Genomic DNA, 27,135 nt, shown 5'->3' on the forward strand with positions numbered 1-27,135 from the left:
ATAATTGCATTAATTCGGCACACTTCAAGTGTGATCAAAGCAGCCACTGTGTCTGCAGAGCCTTGACAGTTATTTGTGTAGTTATTTTGCAGTTGCCCTGAGCAAAGAGCCACTATATTAATTAATTCTCCCTAATAGGTGCATGGTCCATACCACACCTCCATATACCCTGGGGTAGACAGATACAAACTAGCCCCCAGGTTTCCTCTGTTCCTCATCCTTAGCAAAAAGCCCAGGCCTAAGGAGACTGGACATTAGACATTAATTAGACATTAAAAGCTTTGTGAATTCCCCCTGGGACCCGAAAGCAACCATCCCTGGCTGTGCTTACACGGGGAGCAGCTGTGTTTGCTTTGCTCTCTTCTGCCAATCGCCAGGTGATGGAAGCTGGAGCAGAACCCTCCGGCTCATTTGCTTCGATGAGGATGACTTTGCTGCCCATGTGAATCATATCCGCGTTCCTGGCCACCGTGACAGCTGTCTGTAGGTTGTCCCCTGCAAGGATAGCGGAGAGGCAGGCTCCTCACTTCTGCCATAGCACGGTGGCAGCCCAGGTAGAAACCACGGACGTGCAATGGAAGATGCTGGAGGAGTGAATCACTCCCATGTGCCCCGCAGCAGCCTGGGGGCATTTACCTGTGACCATGACACTCCTGATGCGGGCAGCAGCAAGCTCTTGTAGCACAGGCTTTGTATCCTGCTTCAGGCGGTTCTCCATCACCAGGAGGCCCAGGAACACCAGCCCGGACTCTGCCTCCTCTCTTGGAGCAAGGACAGAAACACACGTGCTGTTTCCCAGGGATGGCACAGGGAGCGAGGCTCTCCCTGAGGTTTTTGTTCAACAGAAGAGCCGGGCTTGGTGGGAAACACGCTTGCTCCACAGGGAAACACAACGGCTATGAGTTCAGGACAAGCAGTCCTCAGCAAGAGCCAACATTTCTGCAGCCTCAGCCAAGCTGCTGATCCACTGCACTACTGTCTCTGGGAAGGAGCAACGCAGCAGAGGTGTGTGTGCAGAGAGAGGGACAGGGATTTGCAGGAACTGGCTGGCTGAAACCCACAGATTATGGCACACAGAATTTCTATTGCAGTGTCAGTCCATCGCCATATAGAAGCACAATAACCAGCCGTCATTACCCTTTGATAACAGGGTCTGAAATTCAGCTCAGTGAGCCTTGGACAGTAAAGCAGGCAATTAACAGCGCAATCAGCATCTGCTGAGGGGAAGGTGGTATGTGGTGCAATTTCCCAATAGGCTTCCTTTGGCAGGAGAGGAGGGGACAGTTTGGGGCAGGTTGTAACAAGTAGATGGGAAAGCAACCCCACAGCAATACCCACGGCTCATCAGCACGCCTTACCTCTGCACGTTGCTCAAGTCTACATCCTTTCCTAGGTTTAGCACTTTATGGGCCAGGGCAATGACTCTGAAGCCTTGGCTTGTGTACGTCTTGAGCTCCTTTAAGAAATCAGCTGGGACTGTTTACAGGAAAAAAAGTTTCATGGTTAGAATATTCCAGCCTTGCTGACTGCTTTTCTAGGGTTAAATGCCTGTCCTTTAAACTGCTTCATAGCCTGAGCTACAGCACTGCGGCCTCCCATACAGGTTAGCTGGTTTGTACCAAGGCTGTGTACCGGACTGTGGTGATCTATGCATCTATTTTATACATTTTTAAATATGTGTTAAGGTGCAGGTAGATAAGGTGAATTACTGGGCAGCAGACAAATGAGTGACTTCATAATTCTGTCCTAAGATTTACTGTATACGTGCTGAGTGACTGAGGAAATTGTTTTTGTGTTTATGCCTTAATGTGAGAATTCTCCCAAATCCTAAATTTTCAATTCTCTGATCATTCCTGTGACTCTAAAAGCAAAGAGTTCCTTTTAACTGTGCAGTATTTTGTACTCACTACGTACTGCAATCACAGCTTTACAGCGCGGTATCTAATTATTCATTAAGCTGCAATCAATGTAGAAACAATCAAGACAGGATAAGAGGAGCTATTTAGAAACCTGAGAAAGAGGAACATAATTTTGATGACATTTTTTCTTGCTGATGTTGACTTGTTTGGAGCCTTGTGTCATTAGATCTTAGGTGGTTCTAAATGAAATCTTTCCTTTGTCCCTCAAAACCAGTCAGTGCCACCCTAAATAACAAACCACAGAGCCACAGACCATTGGTACCGTGTTTGCCTGGCAACCTTCTGAAGTATTCAGTCAATGTCACCCAAGTTTCAAGTCTGCAGACAAATTTGAGTATAAGCTTATAATGTTGTTCAGATACAGAAAACAAAAGCCTATGTTTACTTGCAGAGAGAGGACTGAAGTCTTGGCTCGAGTGTTAATACCAATTATCCTTAATAACAGTAATTTGCATGTCCGCAGCAAGTTTCCCATCACTGAGATTTAAAGCCCTTGCAAGCTGGGTCAGTAACTCAACGCCGAATTTACAGGGCAATAAATTAGCAGGAAATTTAAGAGCTTGTACAGCACAACACACTTGCTGTGGCACACATGGTTACCATGATCCTGCATCTGCTCTGGGTACTTTGACATATCAACATTATTTATGCGCTATATCTTCTGCTGATGCAAGTCAGCTAAGGGATGCACAGGGGCTGAACCTCAGGCTGTGCATCCCGCTAGCTCTTGGGCTGTCTGCATCTCTAACTTACAAACAAGCAATGAAAACTTGTTTGTAGTATTAACTAGTGACATTTAACAAGCCCAGGGCTTGCTTGTGGGAAGAGTCACACACAAGGAGTTGCGGTATGGCCAGTGCAAAGAGTGAATGCTGCAAACCTTTTAAGATTAAAGCCCCAACATAAACTCTGGTTTGGATTAAGTCCAAATAAACACTGTAAAGTTGCCCTTCCCCAATTCTGTACCAGTTTCTGGTCTACAAAAGCTGGACACTATTTCTGGTGCTCCTTTCATGTACAGGTCGTACTGCTCTTCTCCGATCTTCTGTGAAACAACAGACATCCTTTGCAGCCCAGACGAAAATGGGAATTGATGCAGGATTACTATTCCTTCCGTGGGAGCCTGGAGAAGTCAGGAAAGCAAGATGATGAGTCATTGATTACACAATGCAAATCCGTTCTGAACTTCAGCTCATTGGAGGCTTTCTTGCTAAGGTGATTTATTATTAATATGAGTTTATGTCACTTTTGTTGCCTTCTGGCTATAGGATCAGATTGCTGATTGCAAGTTTAGGAACTACAGTCTCAACAAGTCTGTCTTCCCAGTGTAATTCCCAGGAACCCCAATGGTTTTCTTTATCTTTATCTGGTTTTCCAGGCTTTGTCCCATCCTTTCTCTTAATCACCAAGTATTGATGTAATATTCCTACATTTACAGGCCTGGGAACTGAAATTTGATGTGTTACAGTGACATTATCACGGGAACGGAGCAATCATAGGAACAAGGTTGATTTCCCTGTTGCCACAGCACTGTCTTCCCAGTATTGCTCGCAGAAATCGCATTCCTTCCACTGGGAGGATGCTGGCTGATTCAACATTTGGACTGGAAACGCAACAATTTTTAACTGTCAAAATGTGGAGCTTCCCAAGTGTACTTTTAAAAGGAACAGTGAAGCAAATAACCCTGTGCTTTGGGGTGATGCTGATAAATCTGCTAGTGGCATTGCATGACCATTACCAGCAGGACTCATGGACGCACATCCACACTTCTAGCTGAAATGCCTTGCCTCCTCAACTCATGTTGCTTCCTCCTGCAGATGAACTCATGCTTTCAACATTTATTCTGTTTACACAGCTTCTTTGCATTATTTTCCACTTAAACCGAGTGTGTAGTTTCATTTTGCCAGCAGCTTTACAGGGTGAGGACTCAGAGAAGTCTGTATCTTTTATTAGCATAAATAGCAGAGTTGGAAATGTGGGACTTCCAAGGCCCATGAAATGCTTTAGATGCCACTTCAGAGCAGCATCTCCACTTTAATCAGAATTTGCTTTTCTGGTCCTGTGCTTCCAAGGTGTTTGGGGGAAGATGCAACACAGTACCAAGAGTGGTTGAAAGGCATTTTGCAAGCGCTAGCCCAGGTAAACGAATAGCGCACATGCTAGCAGTTTGCGTATGCTACAGGCTGAAAACACAGAATATTAATTCTCAGAAAGAACTGGACTTACACTGCTGGCCTTCGGCCCCGGTCTGACAACGCAGGTGTGGAGAGCACCAGCCCCGTCCTGAGCTGTGCTTGAGTCATCTATCTCCTGTACAAGGAAAAGTGTTATTTCTGATACTTTTTGTTCGGCTTCACACCTGTCTGTTAAAGCAGGGCAGCAGCGCATGGGAGATTGTTTCCCCCTTACTGTTAGCACCTAGTTGCAAAGTGTTTTGTTCTGATCTAATCGGTCTTCCTATCCATCATCAGTGACAGCCTTCCTGCAGCCGTGTCCTTAGCAGAAGCCTATGTGGCCCTGTGTCTTTTGACTTGGTGAGAATAAAAACCTGTGTCAAATTTTGTGGTTTCTCTAAACTCAAGTTCCATATAAATTTAATGCTGTATCAAATATGAAGGGAAAGGGAAATAATTATCCTTATCTTGTTGGTTTTATCTTCTGGGCTCACTCCTGCTTTTAAAGACTGACACTGAAGTTCTGTGCAGAAACAGGGTGGTAATTTTCAGTGTAGGATGCTGCTAGCCCTGCAGCTCTGTTACTTTACGTGCTGCCAAGGCTCATTCACCAATCTCTCACCTCTCCCCAGACCTCTCTGAGACTTGCTGTTCACTCAGCTGGAGGCTCCAGCCTTGGTTTCTCCAGAGGGATGTCCCCTTGCTAATCAAAGATAACAGACTCTCACGTAAGGGCATAAAATCCTGACTGTGCGTTTCCTTGGCTGACTTGCGCTCTCTGCACCACCTGGCCAATGGTGTGGTCTGATCATCTGCTTCCAGCAAGCAGCAGCCAAGCTCCCCCCCTCTGCTTCCTCACACTCCAGGGTTTCCCAATCAAATTAAGAGAGCAAATGCAGGCAGCCCCAAGGAAAATGACTGCTGGACTGTCAAAAAAGCAGCCGCAGTGCTGCAGATCTCTCATGAGGTTAGTAGAAATAACAGAGCAAATTCCAGCTGTTACGACCAAGACTGCTAAGGATTTTCCCTCACGGGTGTGTATTTGAGCTTGACTGGTGAGTAAAACCCCGTGGGCCGGGCTGAGGGTGTCTGTGCTTTGGATGCGTGCAGAGAGCGTGAGTTACATTACCCAGTGTGTGCCCTCAAACATTTTCACGTCCAGTGGATCTCCCTGAATCTTCTTATCCAAAACCACCAGTGAATGACAGCTCGCCATGGCTCCGCACACAGGTCCCCAGGGAAGAGGAGCGCTGGATGGGAACTTATGGATTTTCTGAAACCTGATTAAAAGCAGAAGGTTAGTGGGACAGCTTATAAGAGGGATGCAGGGACACAAGCCCTCAGCTAATGCATACAGGTGCTGCTCTGCTGCATTCAGTGGAGCTGAGCCCAATAACTGCAAGCAACACGCTGTCCTACTCATCCTTCGGATAACAGGTTGGATTCATTCAGGAGGCCAAAAATTACCCAATAATTCATTGGCACGAGTTCAACTTCATATGATGTAACTGAGGCAGTAAAACACTAGGAGGCAGTTGCTGTTTGGTGTTAGACAAAGCAGAGACGACACCGTTGGAGGGGAAACCACTTGCAGCAGGAACAGCACAGAAGTTTGGCGATGTGCCCTAGGAGATTTGTGAACCTGCAGTATGGAAAAGGGGTTCATCTGCTTGGACTGGTGCTGTACACCCACCAGGGTGGATAAGCCCCGTCAGCCCATTCTCAGCACCCCTGGAAGAGCCAGAGGAGCCCGACCGTCACTTCCAGCTGTGGATTTTGCACCTGCATAGCGACAGACACCAGAGGATTGTCCCTCACACCTTGCTTTTTAAAATTATTAAGTTGATTGACTCCTATTGAGTTACACCAAGGCACGCTGTCAAAGATCCGTGCCCCAATTTCTTTGGGGACGATTTTCTTGCAGAAAGCCTGAAGGTTTATTCCCTCCTTGGCCCCGCAGTACAGACTGAACACATGCGGAGCTGGGCTGACTGAAGGCTCTATAATTTCGTCATGGAAGTTATTTCTCAGTCCTCTCCTTTTTTCTCTGCATTTTTCCCTTCTAAGAAACTGGCTGGCTGACAAGCTGTGTCTGCCAGACCACAACACAGCTCATTACTATTTAGGCTGGCATGTTATGGGTAAATTTAGATAGGTTTTATTTACATTTGATCACCGCTAGCTTCCCCTGTTACTGACAGAGGCACAGTGAAATGCAGCTGGAAGCGAGCAGCATGAAGTCTCGCAGCCCTATTAAAAGGAACAATGAATCCGGGACCTGTTGTCCCTCTGGGCAATCAAAGTCTGTTCTGTTTCCAGCAAATTACACCTTGTTTCCAGCCTGGTCATAATTGGCTTATTAATTAATTAGTACTTGAGAGACACCGTGAAACTGCTAAACACCACATAAAAACAACAAACGTTTATATCTTATTAAATGTACAATAGGATATTTTGCAAGAGGAATGAAATTCCTTTACTGTCATTGCCTTGCAGCATTCAGCTTAGCCGACAGCCAGTCTTAGAACATGTTTAAAACTGTGAACATTTAAGAAAGCGTAATTATGCAAATAGGCTAATGAGATCAATGCAGACAGCAATAGCTCCTCCTTGCGTTTTGGCAAGCATTAGCACTGGTTCCCAGCTGGGTGCAGATTGGACATGTCTGCAGAGACAGCCTTATGTTTTGGCATCTTACAGAGGTTTGTTTTTCATGGGGTTTTTTTTGTTTGGTTTGGTTTTGTTTGGGGTGGGTTTTCTTGGTTGTTTTTTTTTTGTTTGTTTGGTTGGTTGGTTTTGGGGGGGAGGGGGTTGGGGTCTTTTTTTGTTGATTTGGTTTTGGGTTTTTTTTTAATTACATGACCATACACGTCCAATTTTCTGCTGCTGCTCCTGTGAGCTGACACTACCTGCAAGACTGCCTTGATGGAAATCCTTCTGGCACTACCCTGAGCTATCTGCCTTTGGTGGGCTCCAAGCCCATTCAACACCCAGCGATTCAGTGCAGTCTGCCTGCTGGACTGGAGCAGGGGCCAAGGAGACACTGTGCTGCGTGCCAGCGGTTTGCTCCCACTGGAAGAGTATTTTATTGGTTGACACTTATTAATTTCTTCTCATTAATTTGGATCAAATAGTAATTTTCTCTGTCCTTTGAGAAGGTATTGGGAATGGGATTCTACTCCTCTCACAATGAATTCATCCTTTCATTCGTTATGGCATAATTACCTCTGGGGTGTTGAAGTATCTGATATATTAACAACTACTAATGAAACCTGGGAGTTGATATGGGGTGTGTGATTTGTCCTGGCCACTGCAAAAGATTAATATGTTGAGTTTGGCATAGCATGCACTGCAGAGCTGAAGTCTTATTTTATTACAGTAATATGAATTCAATAGTATAATTCTGGATATAGCCGATTTAATGTTTACATAGTGGTTATTTCTTGAGGATTTCAACGGTCTTTGGGGTTGGAATTGAGATGGAGCCTGCCATGGGTTTGAGGGAGTGCTGAAGTTCTGAAGGCCTGATCTTTGGTCTCATGGACTTATTTCATGGCATTTACAGAAGGTAGGTGAGATTTGACAGGCACCAAAGCCGGCAACACTTAATTTCAACAGAAGGAGCATTATCCTAACATTTAAGTGATGAAAGGTTTATTGACTAGGTTAAGAATATTTATTGAACTGTGCTGAGAATGACATAATTGATAAGCTCTGTGCGTATTCTCCAGATCCCCCTCAGGGTAATTAAAAGCACTTATGCTGCTCCTGACTTCTGTTTGCCTTGAATTAGCAGCGACCTTTACAGCTACGCCTGCTACAGCAGCGCCCAGATCCCCCCTCCGAGGGAAGGGGCTGAGCAGGGACACCCATTGCACTCTGCCTCCCCAAACACACCCGAACATCTTTTGCTGCCTCTCTGTATCCTATGCAACTGCCTTCCTCCTAACTAGACATTTGGGCAGTAAATTCACACTGGAGATTAGTTTTTCCTAAATGAAATCCTTCCTTACTGTCTTCCCTCTGAAGGGATGATGCCCCACAGGTCCAGTCCATCTTCTGTCAGCGTGCCTGTCTAAATTAAAATAAATATCTAGTTAACCTGCTATTGCCCACACCTTCCTCCTTCCACATCCCCAGAAGTCCTTCCCTGGCTCCTGGGCAGGGTAAGGAAAGCCTCCTGTCCGCAGCGTGACCCCACTGTCTGGCATTTTCCCTGGGGTTAGATCAGGGCAGATAGGGTGGGGGAAAAAAAAATATCTCATGTTCCTAGCAGCCCCCAGTGTCTTTCAGCACACCAGGAAGCGCCTTACTTTGTCAAAGCAAACAAGGTTGATCTGTCCGCAGATATTAATCCTCTCTGGACTGATGCAGAAAATCTTCTTTTTCTTCAGCCTCCTTTGCGCATAAACAGTGCCTGTTGTCAAGGCAGCGGGGATAGTGGGAGGCACAGCCACGGTGAGGAGGAGGAGGGCCATAGCCACCACGTCTGCCACCGGCTTCTGCAAACAGGGAGAGCAACAGGGGCCGTGGGGTGGGAACCACCGCTCTCTGGGTGTCCTACCCTCCTGCCCAGCAGCGATGCACCCCAAGCTCTGTCCCTGGGGACAACAGATTAATTCTGCTTTGTTCTGTCCATCTCCTCCTCCCCCCTATTTCCAGCATGTGAAAAACGGATTACAGAAGTGAACAATGTTCCAACAAGGGACGGAGGGCTCAGAGCTGGCGCCTGCAGCGTGGCGGCATCCGTCGTACTTACCTTGTGGGACACAAACACACACACAGTGTAGATGAGTCCAAACACACCAATGGCAGAGAGGCCTACGATGAACTTGAAGGCATCTCTGTAGAGTTTGAAGTTCACTGGCTTGGGGTAGAGGATGGATCTCACCAAGTCACCTTTAGCTGTATTGAACCCTGCATGAAGACATGTGCCATACACTGCGTACATGACATAGCGGTGTCATACTGCATCGGTGCTGTTCGAAGACAGATAACATCGCACAAGCCTTAGCCATCAGGTGGCAACCAGCACTTGTTGGGGACAATAGATCTGTGCTGGATTTGAACTACAAAGAGAAACCAGCTCTCCTACCAGCCTCTGGGGCCGCCACTTTCCCTCTGCTGGTTGGCAAACGATAAAAGAAATACCAGTTTGCAGCACGACGGCTCTCGCTGGCCCTCTGCCCATCGCCTTCGTCTGTATGACTTCTGTCCCGCAGAAGAGGACGTGTCTCCGATAGTCCTCCATGCTGTGGGTTTTCCAGGGCATTGGACTCTCCACAAGGGGCAAGGGGGTTTTAGTAACTGGGATGCTTTCACCTAAGAACAACAGCATGCAGCTTCACTTAAATGGGACTTAAACATCTATCAGATTCTGCATATTAGAAAGTGACAGCACCCTCCAGGTGCTCAAGTTTGCCTGACTAATTAGCTTGCTTACGTACTTACACATGTGGATTTATTGTGACAGCCATTATAGTTCTAGTTGCAAAGTACATCAAATGGCTTCTCTCAGAATTTTTTTTATCAGTGGGCTTGGGCCAAATTTTGCCCTTGACCCAAGTTCATGCCTTGTAGCGCTCGATGTTTACATGTAACGTTGCCCTCTTGAACAGAACTGCTGCAAGTTCAGAATCCAAAACCTCAATCAATACGTATTCAGTGCATGTGAGTAGTTTCACTTTCTATTTCTGTCATTTTATTAATCCTACTTGTTTTCAATGTGGATAAGAAATGCATATTACACAATGGCAGCGTTCAAAAATCCAAGACAACTGTGAACTATTCAAGCTGCAGTTTTTCTACCTCCTGCTGTAAACTATTCTAATAAATAGTAAACTATTTGCTGTCAGAACAAATAGAGACATCTCCCTGACAGACAATCTGCACAGGGTGTTGGCATTTCAAACTCCAAGGCTGCACCTGTGAGCATCCCTTCATTCACAATGCAGTTTCCATCAATCAGCACAGCATCACATGGGAGAGATAGCTTTTTTCCATCTAAAAGAAACATGTCTCCAGGGACTAAATAACGAGACTCCAGCTCTTTACAACCTGTAGAACAATACAAAAATGAACTTTACTCGTGCACAAATTCTGGGCAATTAAAAAAAGTCTCAAGGCACACACATCATCACCAAACTTCTACACTGCATGATTTAAGGCCAGCGCTTCTTGGAAATAATGCTGACAGAAAAGCCACAGCACAAAGATCGGCTCTTGTCTAAGCATCTCCCTCCAAGTGGTTGTCTCCAGTTTTATTTGCATAGTTTCCATAAAACACTCTGACCAAGAAAACCTACCGAAGGCCTTTACATCTCCCATCACCCTAACAATTGCCCATCTCAACATCTTTAGGAGGCAAAAATAGCTATAACCCCGATTTTACGGCAAGGAACCGAGATGCGGGAAAGAAAGCGCACACCTCAGTGAGAGCCATATATCTAGACTCCTTGAAAATCACTCAAAGTTACTTGACAATATTGTGAAAGTAGCCTATAGCAGAGCAGGGAAACAGGTCTCGGAAGGCCAGAGTTGTTATCTAGTTGTTTGTTTGTGAAATTAAGTTTTCCAAGCCAATCTCGACTCTTAACAAATTACTAGGTTCACCTGTATCATTAGAGATGCTGCAGATACAGATGCCTCATTACTGCACCACATAGGCTGTGCCCACACTTCTCACTGCCGTGCCTGGCTCACCTCCCTCTGCCCCATCCCTGCAGCTTGCCCTTCGTGTTTCAGCTGTAGAAATCAACAGGAGCTATGCAATTCTGGATACATTTCAACATGTTAATTATACAGGCTGGGGAGGAAAAGGAGAGGCAGATGACTCACCTTCACTCTTCGTGCAGACTGTAACCTGGACTTTGTTGTGTTCCTCAACGAGGTCGTGCAGCTTGGTAGATTGCTGTTGATGGGAAAGCAATTGTAGTGTTGAAACCCCAATACTGAAGTGCAGCAGTAGGTTACAATTCAGTGATCATGCTAACATCACAGAAACTGAACTCCGCTGAGTTATCCAGGGGAGGTTCCACATCGCTTGTTAGAGGTCAGGGTGCAAGTTCACAGAGTTAACCTAGAACAAGTTGTCGTGGGAACATAGACCTAATTTTCTGTTTGCTTCTGATTCATGCCACTGTATCTCCCTCGGCCCTCAAGGGACTACTCCTGCTTCATGGCAGAGTAAGTCTCCTTAGCTGCAACACTGCTATCTGCAGTTCCTTAGGAGAGGGTTTCTTTGTGCTCAACAGTTTTATCCTTGCTAGGAGGCTATCAACAGGAAAACCAAGTTGTAAAGACTATTGTTACAAAACTGCCATTGCAAGAGGAAAAACAGAAATTCTTATTTAGCTGGCTCTGTGCTTTGCCAGTTTTGCAATCTAATTCAGACAATTACATGTCCCGAGTTAATGATGAAGTCAACTGTCATTGCAAGGCCATCAAAGAGACTGCCTTATCTTGATTTAAAAGTTGCAATTGAAAAAAAAACTAATCCCCGAGTGTGGATTTCTTCATTAGCATTGTTCACTTGAAGATGTCAAGACAGTTTGAAGAATATTTGGAGGCCCAAACATTGCGATTCCTCCTGCCAAAATTATCAGTGCCACAACAAAACCAGCCTTGCCAAAGAACGCTGAACAGACCATAACCGTTCTTCGTTCTCTGCGATACCAGGACGGATGGCAACACTTTAAGTACAAAGGTGCGCTCAAAGAGATGTGAGTGCTTGTTCAACACGGGAGTGCTAGTCAGTGCTAGTCATCCTACAGGTATTAGTCAGAGATACAAAAGCGTGATGCGCAGCCAACACACCTGTGGCTGGCACAAGGCCCAGCTATTCACAAAGCCCTTTCTGAGACCAGTGCGAGGGCTGGAACAGGGCAGCGGGGGCACGGGAGCGCCTCGTCAGCACCTTGAGCAAATACCACCCCAAGCCCCGCCAGCCCCGGGGCCTGGGACCGACGCAGGGAATGTGACGTTTGCCTCTCCCAGCCCAGGGAAAAGCAGAGTTGATTCAAACAAAAGCCAGCTCCTGGAAGGGCACATTATTCCTTTCTCCTGGGCAGTACTTCTCAGAGCAGTTTGCTATACCACCTTCACAAGGAACCTTTCAAAGAGCTGAATCTTGCCCTTCCCCAGTAATTCCATGCAGGAACAATGATTTTAGCGGTGAATTTGGAGGCAATGTGAGCTGTGCGTGGCTCTGAAGCAACACATGAGCATGACAGTCAGGCCAGCGCATCCCAGAGCTGCCATCCCTTCACCCTGCCACCACCTCTAATCTCATCATGCTGTCTGCAGGAACTGTAATTCTCAATGCTGTCCTCTAACCCTTACATTTTTCTTTATATAACCCTTATATTTTTATTTTTATATTTAACAAAACGTTTACCAGAACTCAGGAATCTCCTCTTCATTTTTGCTTTTAAATCTTGACAATGCAGAGGAATGTGATACCTAAAAATCCAGACCTGAGAGACTAAAACCTCTCTTGCCCACCTGTACTTCCATTCACATAGTGTCTATTTTTTCCCTATTACATCCTTTCTCCATGTGATTTTTGCCTTTCCTGCGTGTTTAAAGTGGGCTCAGAAATCAAAGAAATGTTTTCCCAGCTCCCAGCGAGAGTGTTCTGCATTTCCAGCAGGAAGCACCAGGAAGCTCATCTGGCTGCTTGAGGATACCCAATTGCAGGCAAACGATGCCTAAGGCTCAGCTCCATCTATTTGCCTTTGCCATAGAGACTGAAGGTTTCAGGTTTATCACAGGTGAATGCTTTAGTTCAAAAAGTGAATGAGCTGAGACTATTAGAAAATTCTTCCAAGCAGCTGTATCCATGACAGAGGAGTTGAACAAATTTGAGAAATAAAAAGTCGTGTTTCGTTTTGCTGTTAAGACCTGTTATTTAGCAAACCTTAAGAGGAATGAATCCTCATGAAATGACAGTAGGAACCAGACTCATCGTATCGTCCACCTTCATAAAGTCTTACAAACCCCAGGTATCAGACTTCAATCTTCTTTAATTCTCAGGAAGTTCAAGACCCAGATGTGACCCTTTTAACTCTTCTATAGCAACAAATCTGTGGTAATACGGCAGAATACACAGCAATAAGAAATAACCAGAAAGAGCACATAAATAACTACTTGGGTCTGTGATAGATGAAATTGCGAGCAGCGTGTGGGATGGGGATGTGGCAAGCTGCGCAACAGACTCACCTGTCTGAGGTCGTACACAGTTAAGCCAACAGAAATGATCGACAGGATTATGATGGCTACTGAATATTCAATGTAGCCTTGGCTCAGCCACAGCGTGAGGGTGAAGGCTTGGAACACATAGAAAGGGTTTAAAATCTGCAAACGCAAATGTAACACACATTAGGGGATGGACATAACACATGTCAGGAGAGATCAAGTGTGGGAAGAGGTGAGAACATTTCATTACAGCATCCAGGAGTCTTAAACACCAATTTAAGGGGCTGTTTTGCCATCCCAAGGCAGTATTCTTTCATGGCTCTTTTAGAGTGTTAATAGCCTCCAGCTCTGAACTTACCAGCTCACACATAGTTCATGGTGTTTGTAATTAAAAGCTGTTGCTAACCAGTTACTATGCAGCAGCAGCTACGCTAGCAGCTTCAAGTCAGACTTAAGGGAGTTTAAGTTGTTTGGTTTCCCACCGAAGCCATCTAACAAAGATGACCTTAACATTTCTGATGCAAAGTAATTGCTACACAGGAGACACTACCCAAATGTGGAAAAAAACCAGACTGAATTACCTAAAAGACTTTGATACTTTGTGATTTAAGAAAGTCACTGTGAATATGGTATTTATTTGGAAAAAGAAAAATGGTAAAGAAGAACTTATGGTCTGTGGGGATGTCATTAATCAGTCTTGGACTACAGCTAAAACGAAGGCTTGATTTCCTCATACTTCCATACTTTTAGCTGCTCTTCCTTGTGTCAGCCTTACAATACCAGTCATCACTCACCTTAACGTGTTATTCTCAAAAAGGCCACAAGCCCCACCGACATCTGAGAATATAATTTTGGTTATTGTGTTATCTAACTAACAAGAAAAGAATTAGATGAAGTTTTTCAGACTTTTGCCCACCACTTGGCATGTCTGAAGGAGTGACAGACTTTTCTGTGGAACTGTTATAACTAAAATAGCCACTGAAAGAGCTTTCTGCATAAAGATTCGAACTGAAATGAATTATTCATCTGACAAATTTGGTCCCTCGATGAAAATTTAATACTTTCTTCGACATTCACTAGGACAAAGAGACAGACACTAAATCAGGGTGCCAGCCTTCAGACACTGAGGCTGCATCTGTACTGAAATACCACAAGCTTATGAGGACCAGTTTGCCTCCAGGCACCACCATTAATATTTCAAACATGAAGCTTCAGCCTTGGGTGGAAGTGCAAAGTTCAAATTACATAAACTTTTTTGAGTGCTACACTGGAGTTTCTCTTCAAAACCATCTCCAGGGGGCACTGAAAGGTTGGTAACATCAAATCCAACCAATTTCAGGAGTCCTGGAGCTTTTAATGTATTTTGTAGAGTTTCAGACAAGCTCCACTTAAAGTTCAGACACCTGCTAGCTTGGAGTCCCAGCAGTCATAGCTCTTCTCCATTTTAAAGACATTCATGTAGCATCCATAATCCACTTAAGTGAACACAGACGACATGACAGCATCCTGTACGTAAAGCCTCTGCTTACAGGTTGGCAAAAATATATGTCCAGCATTTCTATATGCAAACTCAGGAAGTAACCATCCATATGTCTCTCCTCTTATCCACAAGATGTGTTTGTTTTGTCCTCTGTAGAGGAACAGTCTTGCAGTGCGACCTTATTTATGCAGGGAAAAAATTGTCTTGCGTCTATGTCATAGGAGAAAAGGAAGTTACTAGGTGAAAAAGGCAATTGTAAAATAGGAATTTTGCAAATGTTTTCCTCTATTCTAAAGCACACTCCTAATTTACAGTGCTGTTGGGCCACAAGCAAGCTCGTACAATGCTTTGTATTACATTTGGACTACTAAACCAAGGCTATTAAAGAGGAACAAGCGTGCCTTAGTTGTACCAGTAAACTTTTCACTGCAGATCGTTATCAAGAGCCTACATGAAAGGAGAGAGTTACTGATGTGTCTATGGTCAGTGCTAGCAGTTGCTGAAAGCACGAGCACTCCAGATGCATGTCACTGCTCAGTCACGAGGCAAGATGTCCCAGCACATAGAAGATGTTCAGTCGGGAATAAAGGGCCTACAGCAGAGGAGGAGGAGGACATCAGTCCCTCCCACTACTGCTCTCCAACAGGGGACGCAGTCATCATAAAGGAAACATTTAGCTGTTATAAGTATGCAGCACCAAGCATCCTCTTAGCTTTGTATTCTGCCAGGAATGTGTGCCAATAGCCGCAAAGGAGGTTCACCAACTTTCCTCCATGGCTTACACCCATGAAGCAACAGTCACCCCATCCCACTCTGCCTAGGTAAAGGCTTCAAAACACTTCAAACTTGTCCCACCAAGTGCTAGTCAGTCTTACTGACCTCTTTAAAAAGTAACTTCCAAATAGGGCGGATTTCAACTTCGATGGCATTAGGCCCACACACCAGCTGCCTGTAGGAGGGGAGAGCAGAGTTCCTGGTTATTCACGTGGGGTAAGACTTGGTGTGGAAAACTGCACCCAAATAACTTTAACACTTATCTAAAAAAGTACGTCCTGGGGGCACCATATGCCTAAGCAGGACAAATAAATCTGTTTGGAAGCTGTTGTATCCAAGAAGACTTTACACAGAGGCAGAATTTTACTGTTTCCTTGCTGAAAAGATCGTCAGTTTGCTACTAAACCTTGTGATGAGTTTTCCAGAGGGCTTTTAAGGAGATGATAGGAAAGGAAGCAAGCCACAGCTTGCTACGCCCTGAACCCCAGGTGGAAGCAGTGGCGTTTTCCCCAGATTTAGCCTGGTGTGACTGAGAAGATAATGAGCTCAATGGAGTGTAAGGGATAATGATTTTGCACCTTTCACAATATCGCCCACGCAGTTTGCACTGCCTCACTACTAAGGTGAGCAGCAAGAAGCTCACATGAATTTGAAAGGAAGAATTAATCGGTCATACTGTCACAATTAGCTCATACATCTACTCCTATGCAGACCGTACCTGATCTTCTGTTCTTCCCTTGTGAGGCCAGCTCCAAACTTGTGGTGTATGCTGTGACATGTGTTGCTGTCTTCTAATGATCTAGGATAACAGGAGAAAGTTCAGACAAGGGAGTCCCCTGCCACAAAGGGTTTTGTAACAGGCTGTTGACGCTTACCCAACTTTCTTGAATTCTTTTACAGAAAAGTCCCAAATATAACGGATTTTCTGCACCTGGATACATCTCACCTGCAAGAGCAAATAGCAAAAATTGCTTTTGCTATTCAAGGGAAAACCATCTCACTGTTACAGAAATACTTCAACACGTTTTAGGAGAAATCTTGAGCTTAAGTAAACAGAATTTGCAGGAAGATGCTGACAGAGCACTCTCGGCAGCCTCCAGGTGCCTTGATTCCTGTTTTCACCCACCTTATCCCTGCTATCTTTCTTCTCCATTTTATAGATGACTTACCTTTAACTGTGGCTTCATTACAGCTCTGTTTATGACAGAGTCTTTATCAGCTACAAGATGACCATCTGAATTACTACCCACAGGTAGTGCCAATGTGGCCAAATCAATCCAGGTCACTTTCTTCCGGGTGTATCTCTGAAACTCATCCTAGAGAAAGAGTGCGGTTCAGTGACAAGCCCAAAATATTGCCTGTGATAATGTTTCCTGACTCTGGGAACTATATACGAGATTCCCAGAGAACTACAGTACTGTGGTATCTTTGCAATCAGAGCAAATGTAAGCCCATAGTGACAGGGGTGTTGGTATCAGTGTTTAAGTACCAATCAGGAAAGCTCTTTGAAGTCAATCTCGCAATCATCTCCATTTGCTTTGGTTCATACTGCAGAGCAATTTCAGAGAGGATGAAACTAAACCTGAAGATGTGCTTCAATAGCCACTGGATGGATATTCAGTCTATGGGATCAGACTAGAGCTAGTTGGAAGTAAAAGCTTTCTGAAATACTTCTGGTGGTGGACATTGAGTCCTCAGCAACAACTACTTTGTGGTGTTACTTGCTATATGTCCATAGCCAAAAGCAACTCGGCTTTACTGCTGTACACGCATTTGTCAGACTGAATTGTCCTTTAATCAGTTTAGTCTAATGTAACTAGTTAAAATGAGCAGTAGATTACTCATTTAGTGGTTTGAGTGCATTTATTTTAGGAATCTCTTTGCAATGTTGAGCATTAAGTGTCTTAAGCTTTTGCTTTGCTAGAATTGGGTTGAGTTTTAATTTATAGTCGTGGAGCGTCAGACTATAATGCCTGAAATCTCACTCTGTAAAACCCATCTCCTAGACATTCTCCAATAACTTTAAAGCAGAAAGGCTAACAGCCACAGCTTCTGAAGATGGTCCCTCTGCTGAAGCTGATGATCAGCTGCGCCCCATGCAGATAAAGGAAGGGAAGAGGTAGAGCTGTTTTATGGAACGTTATCAGTGGAGGGCAACTGCTGGAGCCTGCGGATGGGCAGCAGCAATGCCTGAAGTCTGCTTGGTGCCCAGCCCTCAGGCAGAGTAACTGTGCTCTTATTAGTGTAAATATGGTCTTTTACACAGTATTTCAAACTATGCAAATAAAAATTGTTGGTCCTCTGAAGCTTGATGCATCCCTGCTGCTCCACTTCCAAAAGTGGAAAGTGTTATTAACCTACCTCGTACAAAGACACACAGGCTGCCCTATGTGTGAAAAGAGTAGGTTCTGCATGTAACAATGAGGTAGGAGGGTTCACCTACTGTTGTTCTGAGCAGAACAACATCTGCTTCTTCCAAGCTGCAGCGGGTGCAGTTTGCCCACACATCCCACTCCGGCTTCCAGTAAAACAGCAGCAGCAGAGCCCCACAGGACAAGATGTATCCAGCAATGCACAAGGCCTTTCGGCAGCCTTGGGTTTTGTAGCCAAAAATCTCCTGCACAGCAAAGAAAAAGCATTCTTTGTTAACAAGTTTGACCTTGGTGCTTGTTCATCGGAAATTGCAAGCTTATTGAAAAGAAAGGCTGGTGACTGGAACCCTCCCTCATAACTGCTCAAGGTCATTTTTGGAAATGAGAGTTTGCTGATTGATAAGACATAGTTAAGAATACAGCAGAGCTGCTGAAAGGAAGATGCTGTTGGGCTGCTGCCAGCAGAGAACAGTACTTGCACCAGCTCTCCCAGGATTAATGAAGAATTAACTCCAGTCTGGAGCTTTTACCATCAAGGCTGCAGCTGGCCCATCATGGTAACACTTCTCTCTCTGCAGTGCTAGCACCAAAGAGGATGCTTCCATGCCAACTTAGTGCTGACCACTGAAATCTACCTTGCAGCAGAGGCACAGAATTTGCCTCAGGCAAAGAAAACTGCCAAGCCCCAAGCAACTCCTTTCGGGTACCAGGTACCTTACTATGATGTCTTATGTCCCACCACATACACCTTATCTTATAAGCAAATATGGAAGGGCTCCTTTTGCTCTGTACACTCTTGTCCTCCAACTTATTCCCCAGATTGTCTGTTAACTTCCCTACTTGCCCTTTCATTTTGATAGCCCCATAGTCACCTATTCAGTGATGCTCCATTGTCTGTGAAGGAGATTGTTAAATACATAGCTTTAGTTTTTCCCCTTGAGAAGAACTTTGGATTATTGTACCCTTTGGTTTGCTTTAAACCTGCCCACGGGGCTAACAATAACTTTAATGCTTGTAGTGTACCTGGATCCCTCTTTACATGCTGGGTGCTTTCCCAGCCCTCTCAGCACTCTGCAGAGCATGAGGGAAGCATGGAGATGCTCTGTCCACAGCTGGTGGCTCACAGCACCCAGGGATGCCAGCCCTTTCGACACATCACCTGCATCCAGCATGGCCACAGCTCTCGGCAGTGAGACAACAGCCTGGTAGGTGCCACGCTGGCCCTGAAGCCTTGTGTCTGTCCCTTTCTACTTTTCCACAGGCACCAAGGCAGGAACTCAGGCAGCTCCCCACAATGGGGCTCTCTTTGTGCCACCCATGCTATGACAGACTGTATCAAAGTTTATTTGTGAAAAAGTTTATTTGAGAGAGTTGGGGTTGTTCAGCCCGGAGAAGAGAAGGCTCCAGGGAGACCTTATAGCAGCCTTCCAGTACTTAAAGGGGGCCTCCAGGAAAGATGGGGAGGCACTCTTTATCAGGGAGGGGAGTGATAGGATGAGGGGTAACGGTTTTAAACAGACAGGGTAGATTTAAATTAGATATTAGGAAGACTTATTTTTTTACTGCCAGGGTAGTGAGACACTGGGACAGGTTGCCCAGAGTGGCTGTGGGTGCCCCATCCCTGAAGTGTTCAAGGCCAGGCTGGATGGGGCTTTGAGCAACCTGGTCTGGTGGGAGGTGTTCCTGACCCCGGCAGCGGGGTTGGAACTAGACAGTCTTTAAGGTCCATTCCAACTCAAACCATTCTATGATTCTATGAAAAGAATTTTGGTTTAAGGCTGAGATGAAAGCCTAGAAAGAGAGATTTAATTTGTTATGTTGCACCCGCCACTGAAAAAAATAAATACCTATTGCTTTCCATCAGGTGTCTCCACTGCTGCTGCAGTGATCCATTTGTTTCCCTATACAGGGCACTTCCCAGGCACCTTTCAGCTCTCCTCCCAAGTCCAAAAAGCCCAGCTCCAAGCAATCCCTGTGACTTCACCCTAGGGCTGATGGTGAGGGCAGGAGAGCTCCTGCACTCAGGAGTGAGCAGAGGAAGCAATGTCATGGCCAGAAAGCCTGGCCCATCGCTCCGGCACCAGCACAGATGCTGCCAGCTGCCCACTGCTCGTGGGTGCTGCAGGAGCAATCCCGTGCCGTCATTGAGCTGAGATGCCCAACCCAGACCACAGAAAACAATTACCCACCTACAGGGAAGCAGGCGCATGAGGCACCTGCCCCTGAGGAGGTATCAAGTGACTCTGCAGAAGCAGACGGAGGTGGTGAGTAAAAAGAAATGTTCTTGTACATCTCCTGGTGACTACACTGAATGTTCTTGCTAGCCAAGTACACAATGTGGTGGGATACTGTAACCTATTGACACAGCTTATGTAGTTGAGAGGAGGGGGAGGAAATGGTGTTTTCAATCATAAAAAAAAAAAAAAAAAGAATAAGAATGAGGAAGTCCCATATCTGATATATACATCAGTGAAATGCCAGAAGGATGACAGGTGCTTTATAGGATAGAGTTTGCAACAAAGCAAAGTTCCTTGGAGAGGGCTTGTACAAACAATTGTACTGGTTCAACTTCAAATCTAATTTTCAAGTGATTTAAAGGCAGTGCAGTAAGCACCTATTTAAGTTTAAGAGAGCAATTAACTTGATTTATCTGAACTCTGATCATAATCAACAAACTAAGCTGAAATCAATGCAGCTCAACTGAAATAAAGATAATCATGCAGTCCTTATACCAGGTTAGCAAAATCCATTTCAAACCAGCTCTGTAGTTTTTAGATGTGCAGCCCTGCTGTATACAAAATGTTATTCCTTCAGAGGCCACAGAAGTTTAAAATCAATAACTACAAATGGTGTTTTCGGGGTGGGAGGAAAAGCCAGTGTCCACAACTAAGGAAATTCAAGGAGGTCCATTTGCGTGCCTTTTCATAGCAGCATTTTCATAAATACACTCCAAATGCAGGCTGGGAAAACAAGGAGCCTGGTGCGGGGGCAGCTGGTGTGGGACAGGAGGTGTGTGGGACCACAACTCATCCATCACCCCACAGGGATGGGAGAGGATCAAATTTGCAGCCAAAGGTGGAGAGAAGGCTGGGGAAGAGCTGTGGTGTTCAGGCTGGGTGAGTGCACGGCCAGGAGCTGCCCAGTGAGAGCATTCGGGGGTTTCTAGCATGAGCCAAACACAGGCTGTTGCCAGCGAGTGGGGCTCCAGCACACAGCTATATGTTAAGCACAGTCACCGAGGAACCCAAAAATGCCTTAGAGATGATGGAAGATAATCAATGGAAGTACACGGGACATGTCTAAGAGGAGTGGTTTAAATCAGTGGAGTGGTGCTGTGAGCTCCTGACACCCAGGGTGCTGGGGAGGTGCCCCTTCCCGCGGGCTGTGGGACCCCAGAACAGCTGGGTCTCGGCAGGTCCTCACCGCTGTGCCGGCACAGGGCCAGGCAGGAGCCCAAATTCCCTGGGAGCAGAGAGATGTCCTGGCTGGTTTATCACTCCCCTTATGGCTGCAACACGTGGCTGATCAACTGCATCTCTCTGCAGAGGCGAGGTACAAAGGCAGCCTGTGCTCAGAGAGTACACACCGGGCATTCGCACGGTACTTAGGAGGAAGCACTGAAACCAGAGCTGAGGGAACCCACGTTCACGGCTGATTTACCCCACTGAGCCTGTCTGCACTAAGACTTTTCCAAGAAGTGCAGTACCTGGAATCAAGGCCGTGCCAGCAGACAGGACCGCAGGAAGATGTATTGTGAAAAGCACCACTCAGCCTGACGCAGACAACCTTGCACAAGGCAGGCTGTGCCAGCAGCACCCAGGGCAGGGCTGGGGCCCTCCTCTGCCAGCAGGATTGCAGTCACAGGCTGGATGGGCAAGAGAAGTGTCTCCTGGAAGTGGGTGTGCAGCTTATCTGGGGTGCACAGGTTCCCAGCTAAAAGGCTGCTTTTGGCAACACCCTCATTCCACCCATCGGTCCTGGCCCTCCATCCTCATCAGAGAGTTGACATCCCTATTGCTTCTCATGCAAGTAGAAGCAGGCACTGAAGTCTATATCCACACACCATCTAGTGATCCCCTGAAGAGCACCCTCTGTAGCGATCAGCATGACGCAGACGATCCCTGGCTAAATCCTTACCTGTCTCCCACAGCAGATTTTTCATTTTGTGTTGGATCCAGGCTGCTGCAACTGGCCCAGGCTCCCTAGTCTGAAACAGGCTAACATGAGCAGCAGTCCAATCCCAGCAGAAATTTACTGAAGGCAACCAGAGAAACTGATGCCCCACTGCTATTAGTAGCCCCACAAGCAATCCTGATACAGAGGTGCAGGTGTGCTCTGCAGCACAGGATCTCTCCCACCTGTGCATGCCCTGAGCACCTGCATCCCCATGATGGAGGCACTTTCCCAGTCCCCAAGGCTGGGCAAACAGTGGCACTGGAGATGCTGGGAAGCACCTGGTAGCAGCTGCTGCCTGCAGAGGACAGACATTCCTGTCCTGGGGGAATGTGCTGCTGTGCTTCCAGTGCATGCAGCACATATATCTCTAGCAAACACAGGAGTGATGGGACTATATTTTACACCTGTGCAGAGGCATCTACTTCTGTGTGCACTCTGTGCACTGGAAATATCTGGATTCCCGTTGCTCCCTGCGCAAAAAGTTAGAGGAGAAAGTCTTACTCCCACCCTCACCAGACTCTGTAATCACTCCATGTCAGCAGGTAGAGGAAGAGCTTCCAACTCATTGTGTTTGCAAAGCTCTTGCTCAGTGAAGACCTTTCAGGCTGCTGCACATAATCAATAATCAATCACAATCAAAGACAGAAAGTAGATTCAATTAACATTAATAAAAAATCCTTGTAAGTACAGACCACCTCTGTAAAAGCTGCTGTAAAAGACTGAGAAACAAGGGATTCCTGCCATGACAGCTGCAGCAGACTTTGGTCATCTGCCCAATCTTCCTAGACCTGGTAAGCAGCAAAGACCCTGACATCTCAGGGGGAAGTGATTTAATCACTACTTCAGACAATTGTCATAAATTGTCCTCATTTGTAGGCACTTTCCCTATGACTTGCTTTCTGATACATGATGACCCAGTGAGGGAAAGTGTACCCAACAGTAGAGATGTTCACAATTAGGATGGAAAAGAAAATGGAACAGACAGCAGGGAGAAGGACACTGCTCCCTGGCCAGACAACTTCTGGTGAGCAAAGAGGTCTCTTCCATCATATGTGCCTCTGGACTAGTATGTTCCTCACTTAACCCTTACTTTGCAAAAATCAGTCTCAAAGTCAGCAAGGACTGATCTGGGGTTTTGCCTTCAGCATGGCTATGTTGAAGAGACAGTGCCCGAATGAGGAATGAAGGTGAAGAAGTGGAGGCAAATCCAAAATGGGCATGTGGAAAAAGAGACAAACAAGGAAAACAAAACCCAGTGCCATCCCCCACTCCTTACCAGCTCATTTTCTTCATCCTTGTTGAGGAGCACAGAATGATCCTTCCAAAACTTTTCCTCCATCTGACCACGTTGTTTTCACAATGTCGTCGGCGTCGGGGTCAAGCAATGTTGAAGGCAGTTACTGACTTGAATTCAGGCCAGCGTCAAAGTCAGCTCTCACCATGGTCCTATCTGCTGCCTTTGAAAGCCTCACAGTGCACATGCTTTTTATAAGGCTCCCAGGAGAGGGAGGAAAATCCACCCTCACGTGTAAAGCCCTTAAATGCCTGGCTTATGTAAGACGTGTGTGTTTCGCTGCCTCCTGGCTTTGCTGTGCTCGCAGGGGTGGGACTGGCTGGAGCAGAGCTCTGGTGGCCAAGGGAGGGAGGGCACCTGCGATCCTGTGCCAGGGAGATGGCTCTGCGCGGGGCTCGGAGGGAAATTGAGGCATATGGCAAGGAGGAGGGTGGGAGAGTGCCATGGTCCTGCGCAGAGCTGACCCCAGAGCAGCCACGTTAGTGCCAGGGACCATCTCCAGCGTGTCAGAGAGAAGCATCTGCTCTGGGGAGATCACAGTGTCCGAGCCTGGGCTTGGTTTCAGCACAGCGGAGGTGCATGCTGGAGCAGTGATTTTTGGGTGTGGATCCAGTCTGAATTTCCCCACTAGCTCTGGGCATCGCCTCAAACGTGAGCTTTGGTTCAGATTCTGCCTGAGTTATGAGGAAAGAGAAACAGGGCTGGATGACTCCTTTGGAGAAACCCAGCTGGGAGACACGGGGCCCTTGAACAGCATGCAGCACAAATCCCTGCGAGGCAGGCAGCGATGGGGGTCCCAACCAGTCCCCCGGCAGGGATAGCAGCAGCAGGCAGGCTTGGGAGCCCCACTGAGCATCTTCCAGTCTCTTGTGTCCCAGCTCTCAGTGTTGTCAGAGACATTTTTCAGGCATTAACCTGAAATTGCTCTGTCTCCCCCATTCTCCTTCTCTCACAAAGTCTGAAAACAACCATTTATGCAGGCAGGAAAAATGTGCTGTGTTATTGTCCTGGAATAAAGTACATGTTTGTGTGAATAGAGACAATGGCTCTGAGTTTGCTCACTTTTTGGCTCAGCACAGGGGAGCAATTCCCTATCAGTGATGAGATCCAGGGATTTAAACTCCATAAACAGACACAGTCTTTGCACACAGTGTATTTCCCCAGTGATGGCAAATCAAGACTTCTTCTAAATTCTCCTTTCCCAAGGTGGGAGAGAGAACGATACCCAGGAACTGCAGTGCAGCATATCTGGAGTCCTCTAAGTCTCCCTCAATCTGCAGCTCCAACCCAGAAAGAGCTCCAACAGCTGAGGGAAGCACCTTTCACTAGGCAGACTACTAAGGAAACAGAAGCTTTTACCCATGTTTCTTCTCTTCAAAACAGAGCAAGGAGAGGCCAGGCTGGCTGACCAAGGAGCAATTGTCACTTTGCTGCACCCTGAATCTACCTGGGGCTGGCTTTGCATACTCCAACCAGATCCACCTCTGCGGGGGTTCTGCCAGCTGCAGTTGTGTCCATGAAACAGCAAAGAGGGACCAAACACAGAAGAATCCTGAAAAATCAAGGTGGTGGTGGAAAAATGCATTTTTTTTTATTATTATTTTAGCATTGTGGTTCTGAATTGCCTAAAACCTGAATTGAATCAGGTTTCAACATAAGTAAGTAGTTTCCCTTTGTCTCTGCCTCTCCTCTGAGAGGGCATCGGTAAGTTCATCCACAACACTGTTCTGCACATCAGCCACTGTCATGCAGCTGCCTGGATGTGATACACTTGCAGTCATTCCACTCCCTGGTTTTTAGAAGCAGTGCCCATTTCTGAGGTTCTTGTACCTGACCCGTACACAAAGTGAAGCTGTGTCCGTTGTGGATGTTCTTGTGGCAAAAGGTTTCTACACAAAGAGATAAAGTGCAATCCACTGTGAGTAGGTGATTGCCTACCACCAGCCAACGCCTCCTGTAACTCTCCAGGGGAAGGAAACTCAAGAGAGGTATCATTATCTGGGTGGTGTTACCAGTTCTCTCTATTTTCATCATCCAGAGTGAGGTGTGTTTCATTTACAGGAATATGACATCCAGTCTCTGGACTGGAGTCTCACCAGTTTCCCTGCGTGGGCAGCAGGATGCCCACCACTACCACCGCAGCCTGCGCTTGCAAAGTGCTCCTCAAGCTGTGTGGGAGACCTCCAGCCCCAGTCCGCCAACCTGTGGAGCCAGCACCTGAAAAGGCAAAAGAGAAGGACTCCGGGAATTACAGGCCACTCAACCCAACTTCAATACACAGACAGATGCGAGAGAAAATTCTTAAGCAGCCAGTTTGTGAGTACCTAGGGGATAATAAAGTGATACGGAGCAACTAACAGGGATCTGCCAGGGGAAGATCCTATCAAACCAATCTCATTTCCTCCCTGACAGGGAGATGCTCCAGGGAACAAGAGAGAAGCAGCTAATGTAGCACATTTAGGCTTTTGACAGACTTCCTCATGAGATATGAAGATACTGAGAAATAAGATTCTTTTATGATGAGCTGCAAAGTTGAACCCTAAGTAGGTGTCAGCATTTTGTTGTCCATCCTGAGAGATCTAAAATATTCATGTTTTTGTTAGCAGCTTGGATAACAGGACGGAGAGGACAACTGAAGTGTTCATGACACTGAGCTGATGGAAACGCCTGCTTTGGAGGAAATAAACAATACAGCACGATTTTAGGATGTTGACCAAATAATCCAAAATGACCATATGAAATTCAGTAAAATGTCGCACTTAGTAGCTGGAGGAAACCAGTACAAAATGAGAAGGTGTATGACAGAGAAGGAGACATAGCTAACTGCAGGCTGAGCTCCCTTTTGCCAAAAATGTGACTGTCGTTCTGAACCACAGTACCAGGAGGCTGGTGAGATACGTAAGATGGGAGGAAATTATTCCGCTCAACTTGCTCTTAGCCTGTCCTTGGCTGGAGGTCAAGCTCTAAGAAGGTGCAACCTAGATGGCAAGAGTCCAAATGACGAGATGAGAAGTTTAGAAAACATGACCCCTAAGGAAGCATTGAGTAAATTATTTAAACTAGAAAAGAGAAGGCTGAAGGGAAACAGAATAACTCTTATAATACGTAAAAGAAGAGAGACAACCACTTTTTTTCTCCTATTCTTATTAGACACACAGAGAAATCAGACTAATTTCTTGTTAAATTAAACAATTGGATTTTCAAGGTTAGTTTAGATATTCAAGAAGGTTTTTTAACTTAAAGGATAGTAAAATACTCAAACAGGCTACCTAGGGCAGGAGGAAATCTTCTACAATATAAGATTTTAAGGAAAAGCAGGACATAATTTGACAAGGATGATCTAAGGATAGGTAGATCTTGTCTCAAAGCAGGGAGATGGACAGAATAACCATGTCAGGTGCCCACTGTGATTTCTGCAGGAATCCCTGTCCAAGCGCAGAAGAGCACAGCCCAGACCTTAATTGCAGTGGGGCAATGGTTCTCTGTGAATTCAGATTCAGGTAAGCTTATTTAGCAGGACCATGCCATTTATTTCTGGGACCAACCAGTCTGCAATAAGACACCTGCGCAGCAGTGTTCATCAGGACTTACATTTCTCCAGTCCCACTTGTATTTTTTCTTGTTATTTTCTGCTGATTTTGTATTTCCTGATATTTTATATTTTCCTGATGCTCCTGTCATTCTGCCCTCCTTTCTCTCCTTCCCTGGGCTCTGATCAGGTTTATTCCCAGCGCTGCTGAGTGTCTGATAC

The 27,135-nt window shown here is 45.9% G+C and overlaps 1 protein-coding gene across 1 annotated transcript in view; it reads right to left on the bottom strand.

The window, feature by feature from the left end:
• ATP13A5 (ATPase type 13A5) overlaps positions 1-23,429 on the bottom strand; it is a 33,294-nt gene extending 9,865 nt beyond the window's left edge. Inside the window, exons 1-19 of the mRNA XM_009883425.1 lie at positions 23,367-23,429; positions 17,986-18,159; positions 16,712-16,858; positions 16,418-16,488; positions 16,261-16,341; positions 15,648-15,717; positions 13,313-13,447; positions 10,931-11,003; positions 10,019-10,150; positions 9,245-9,415; positions 8,853-9,010; positions 8,407-8,595; positions 8,107-8,168; positions 5,223-5,373; positions 4,146-4,229; positions 2,886-3,042; positions 1,359-1,476; positions 637-761; positions 332-495 (exon numbers count right to left, since the gene is read on the bottom strand). Coding sequence (XP_009881727.1) covers positions 332-495; positions 637-761; positions 1,359-1,476; positions 2,886-3,042; positions 4,146-4,229; positions 5,223-5,373; positions 8,107-8,168; positions 8,407-8,595; positions 8,853-9,010; positions 9,245-9,415; positions 10,019-10,150; positions 10,931-11,003; positions 13,313-13,447; positions 15,648-15,717; positions 16,261-16,341; positions 16,418-16,488; positions 16,712-16,858; positions 17,986-18,159; positions 23,367-23,429 — 2,325 coding nt within the window. The remainder of the gene's footprint in view (positions 1-331; positions 496-636; positions 762-1,358; positions 1,477-2,885; positions 3,043-4,145; positions 4,230-5,222; positions 5,374-8,106; positions 8,169-8,406; positions 8,596-8,852; positions 9,011-9,244; positions 9,416-10,018; positions 10,151-10,930; positions 11,004-13,312; positions 13,448-15,647; positions 15,718-16,260; positions 16,342-16,417; positions 16,489-16,711; positions 16,859-17,985; positions 18,160-23,366) is intronic.
• Positions 23,430-27,135: the final 3,706 nt, after the last annotated feature.

The sequence above is a fragment of the Charadrius vociferus genome, unplaced genomic scaffold (assembly GCF_000708025.1).
Source record: "Charadrius vociferus isolate BGI_N301 unplaced genomic scaffold, ASM70802v2 scaffold214, whole genome shotgun sequence".
Taxonomy (NCBI): domain Eukaryota; kingdom Metazoa; phylum Chordata; class Aves; order Charadriiformes; family Charadriidae; genus Charadrius; species Charadrius vociferus.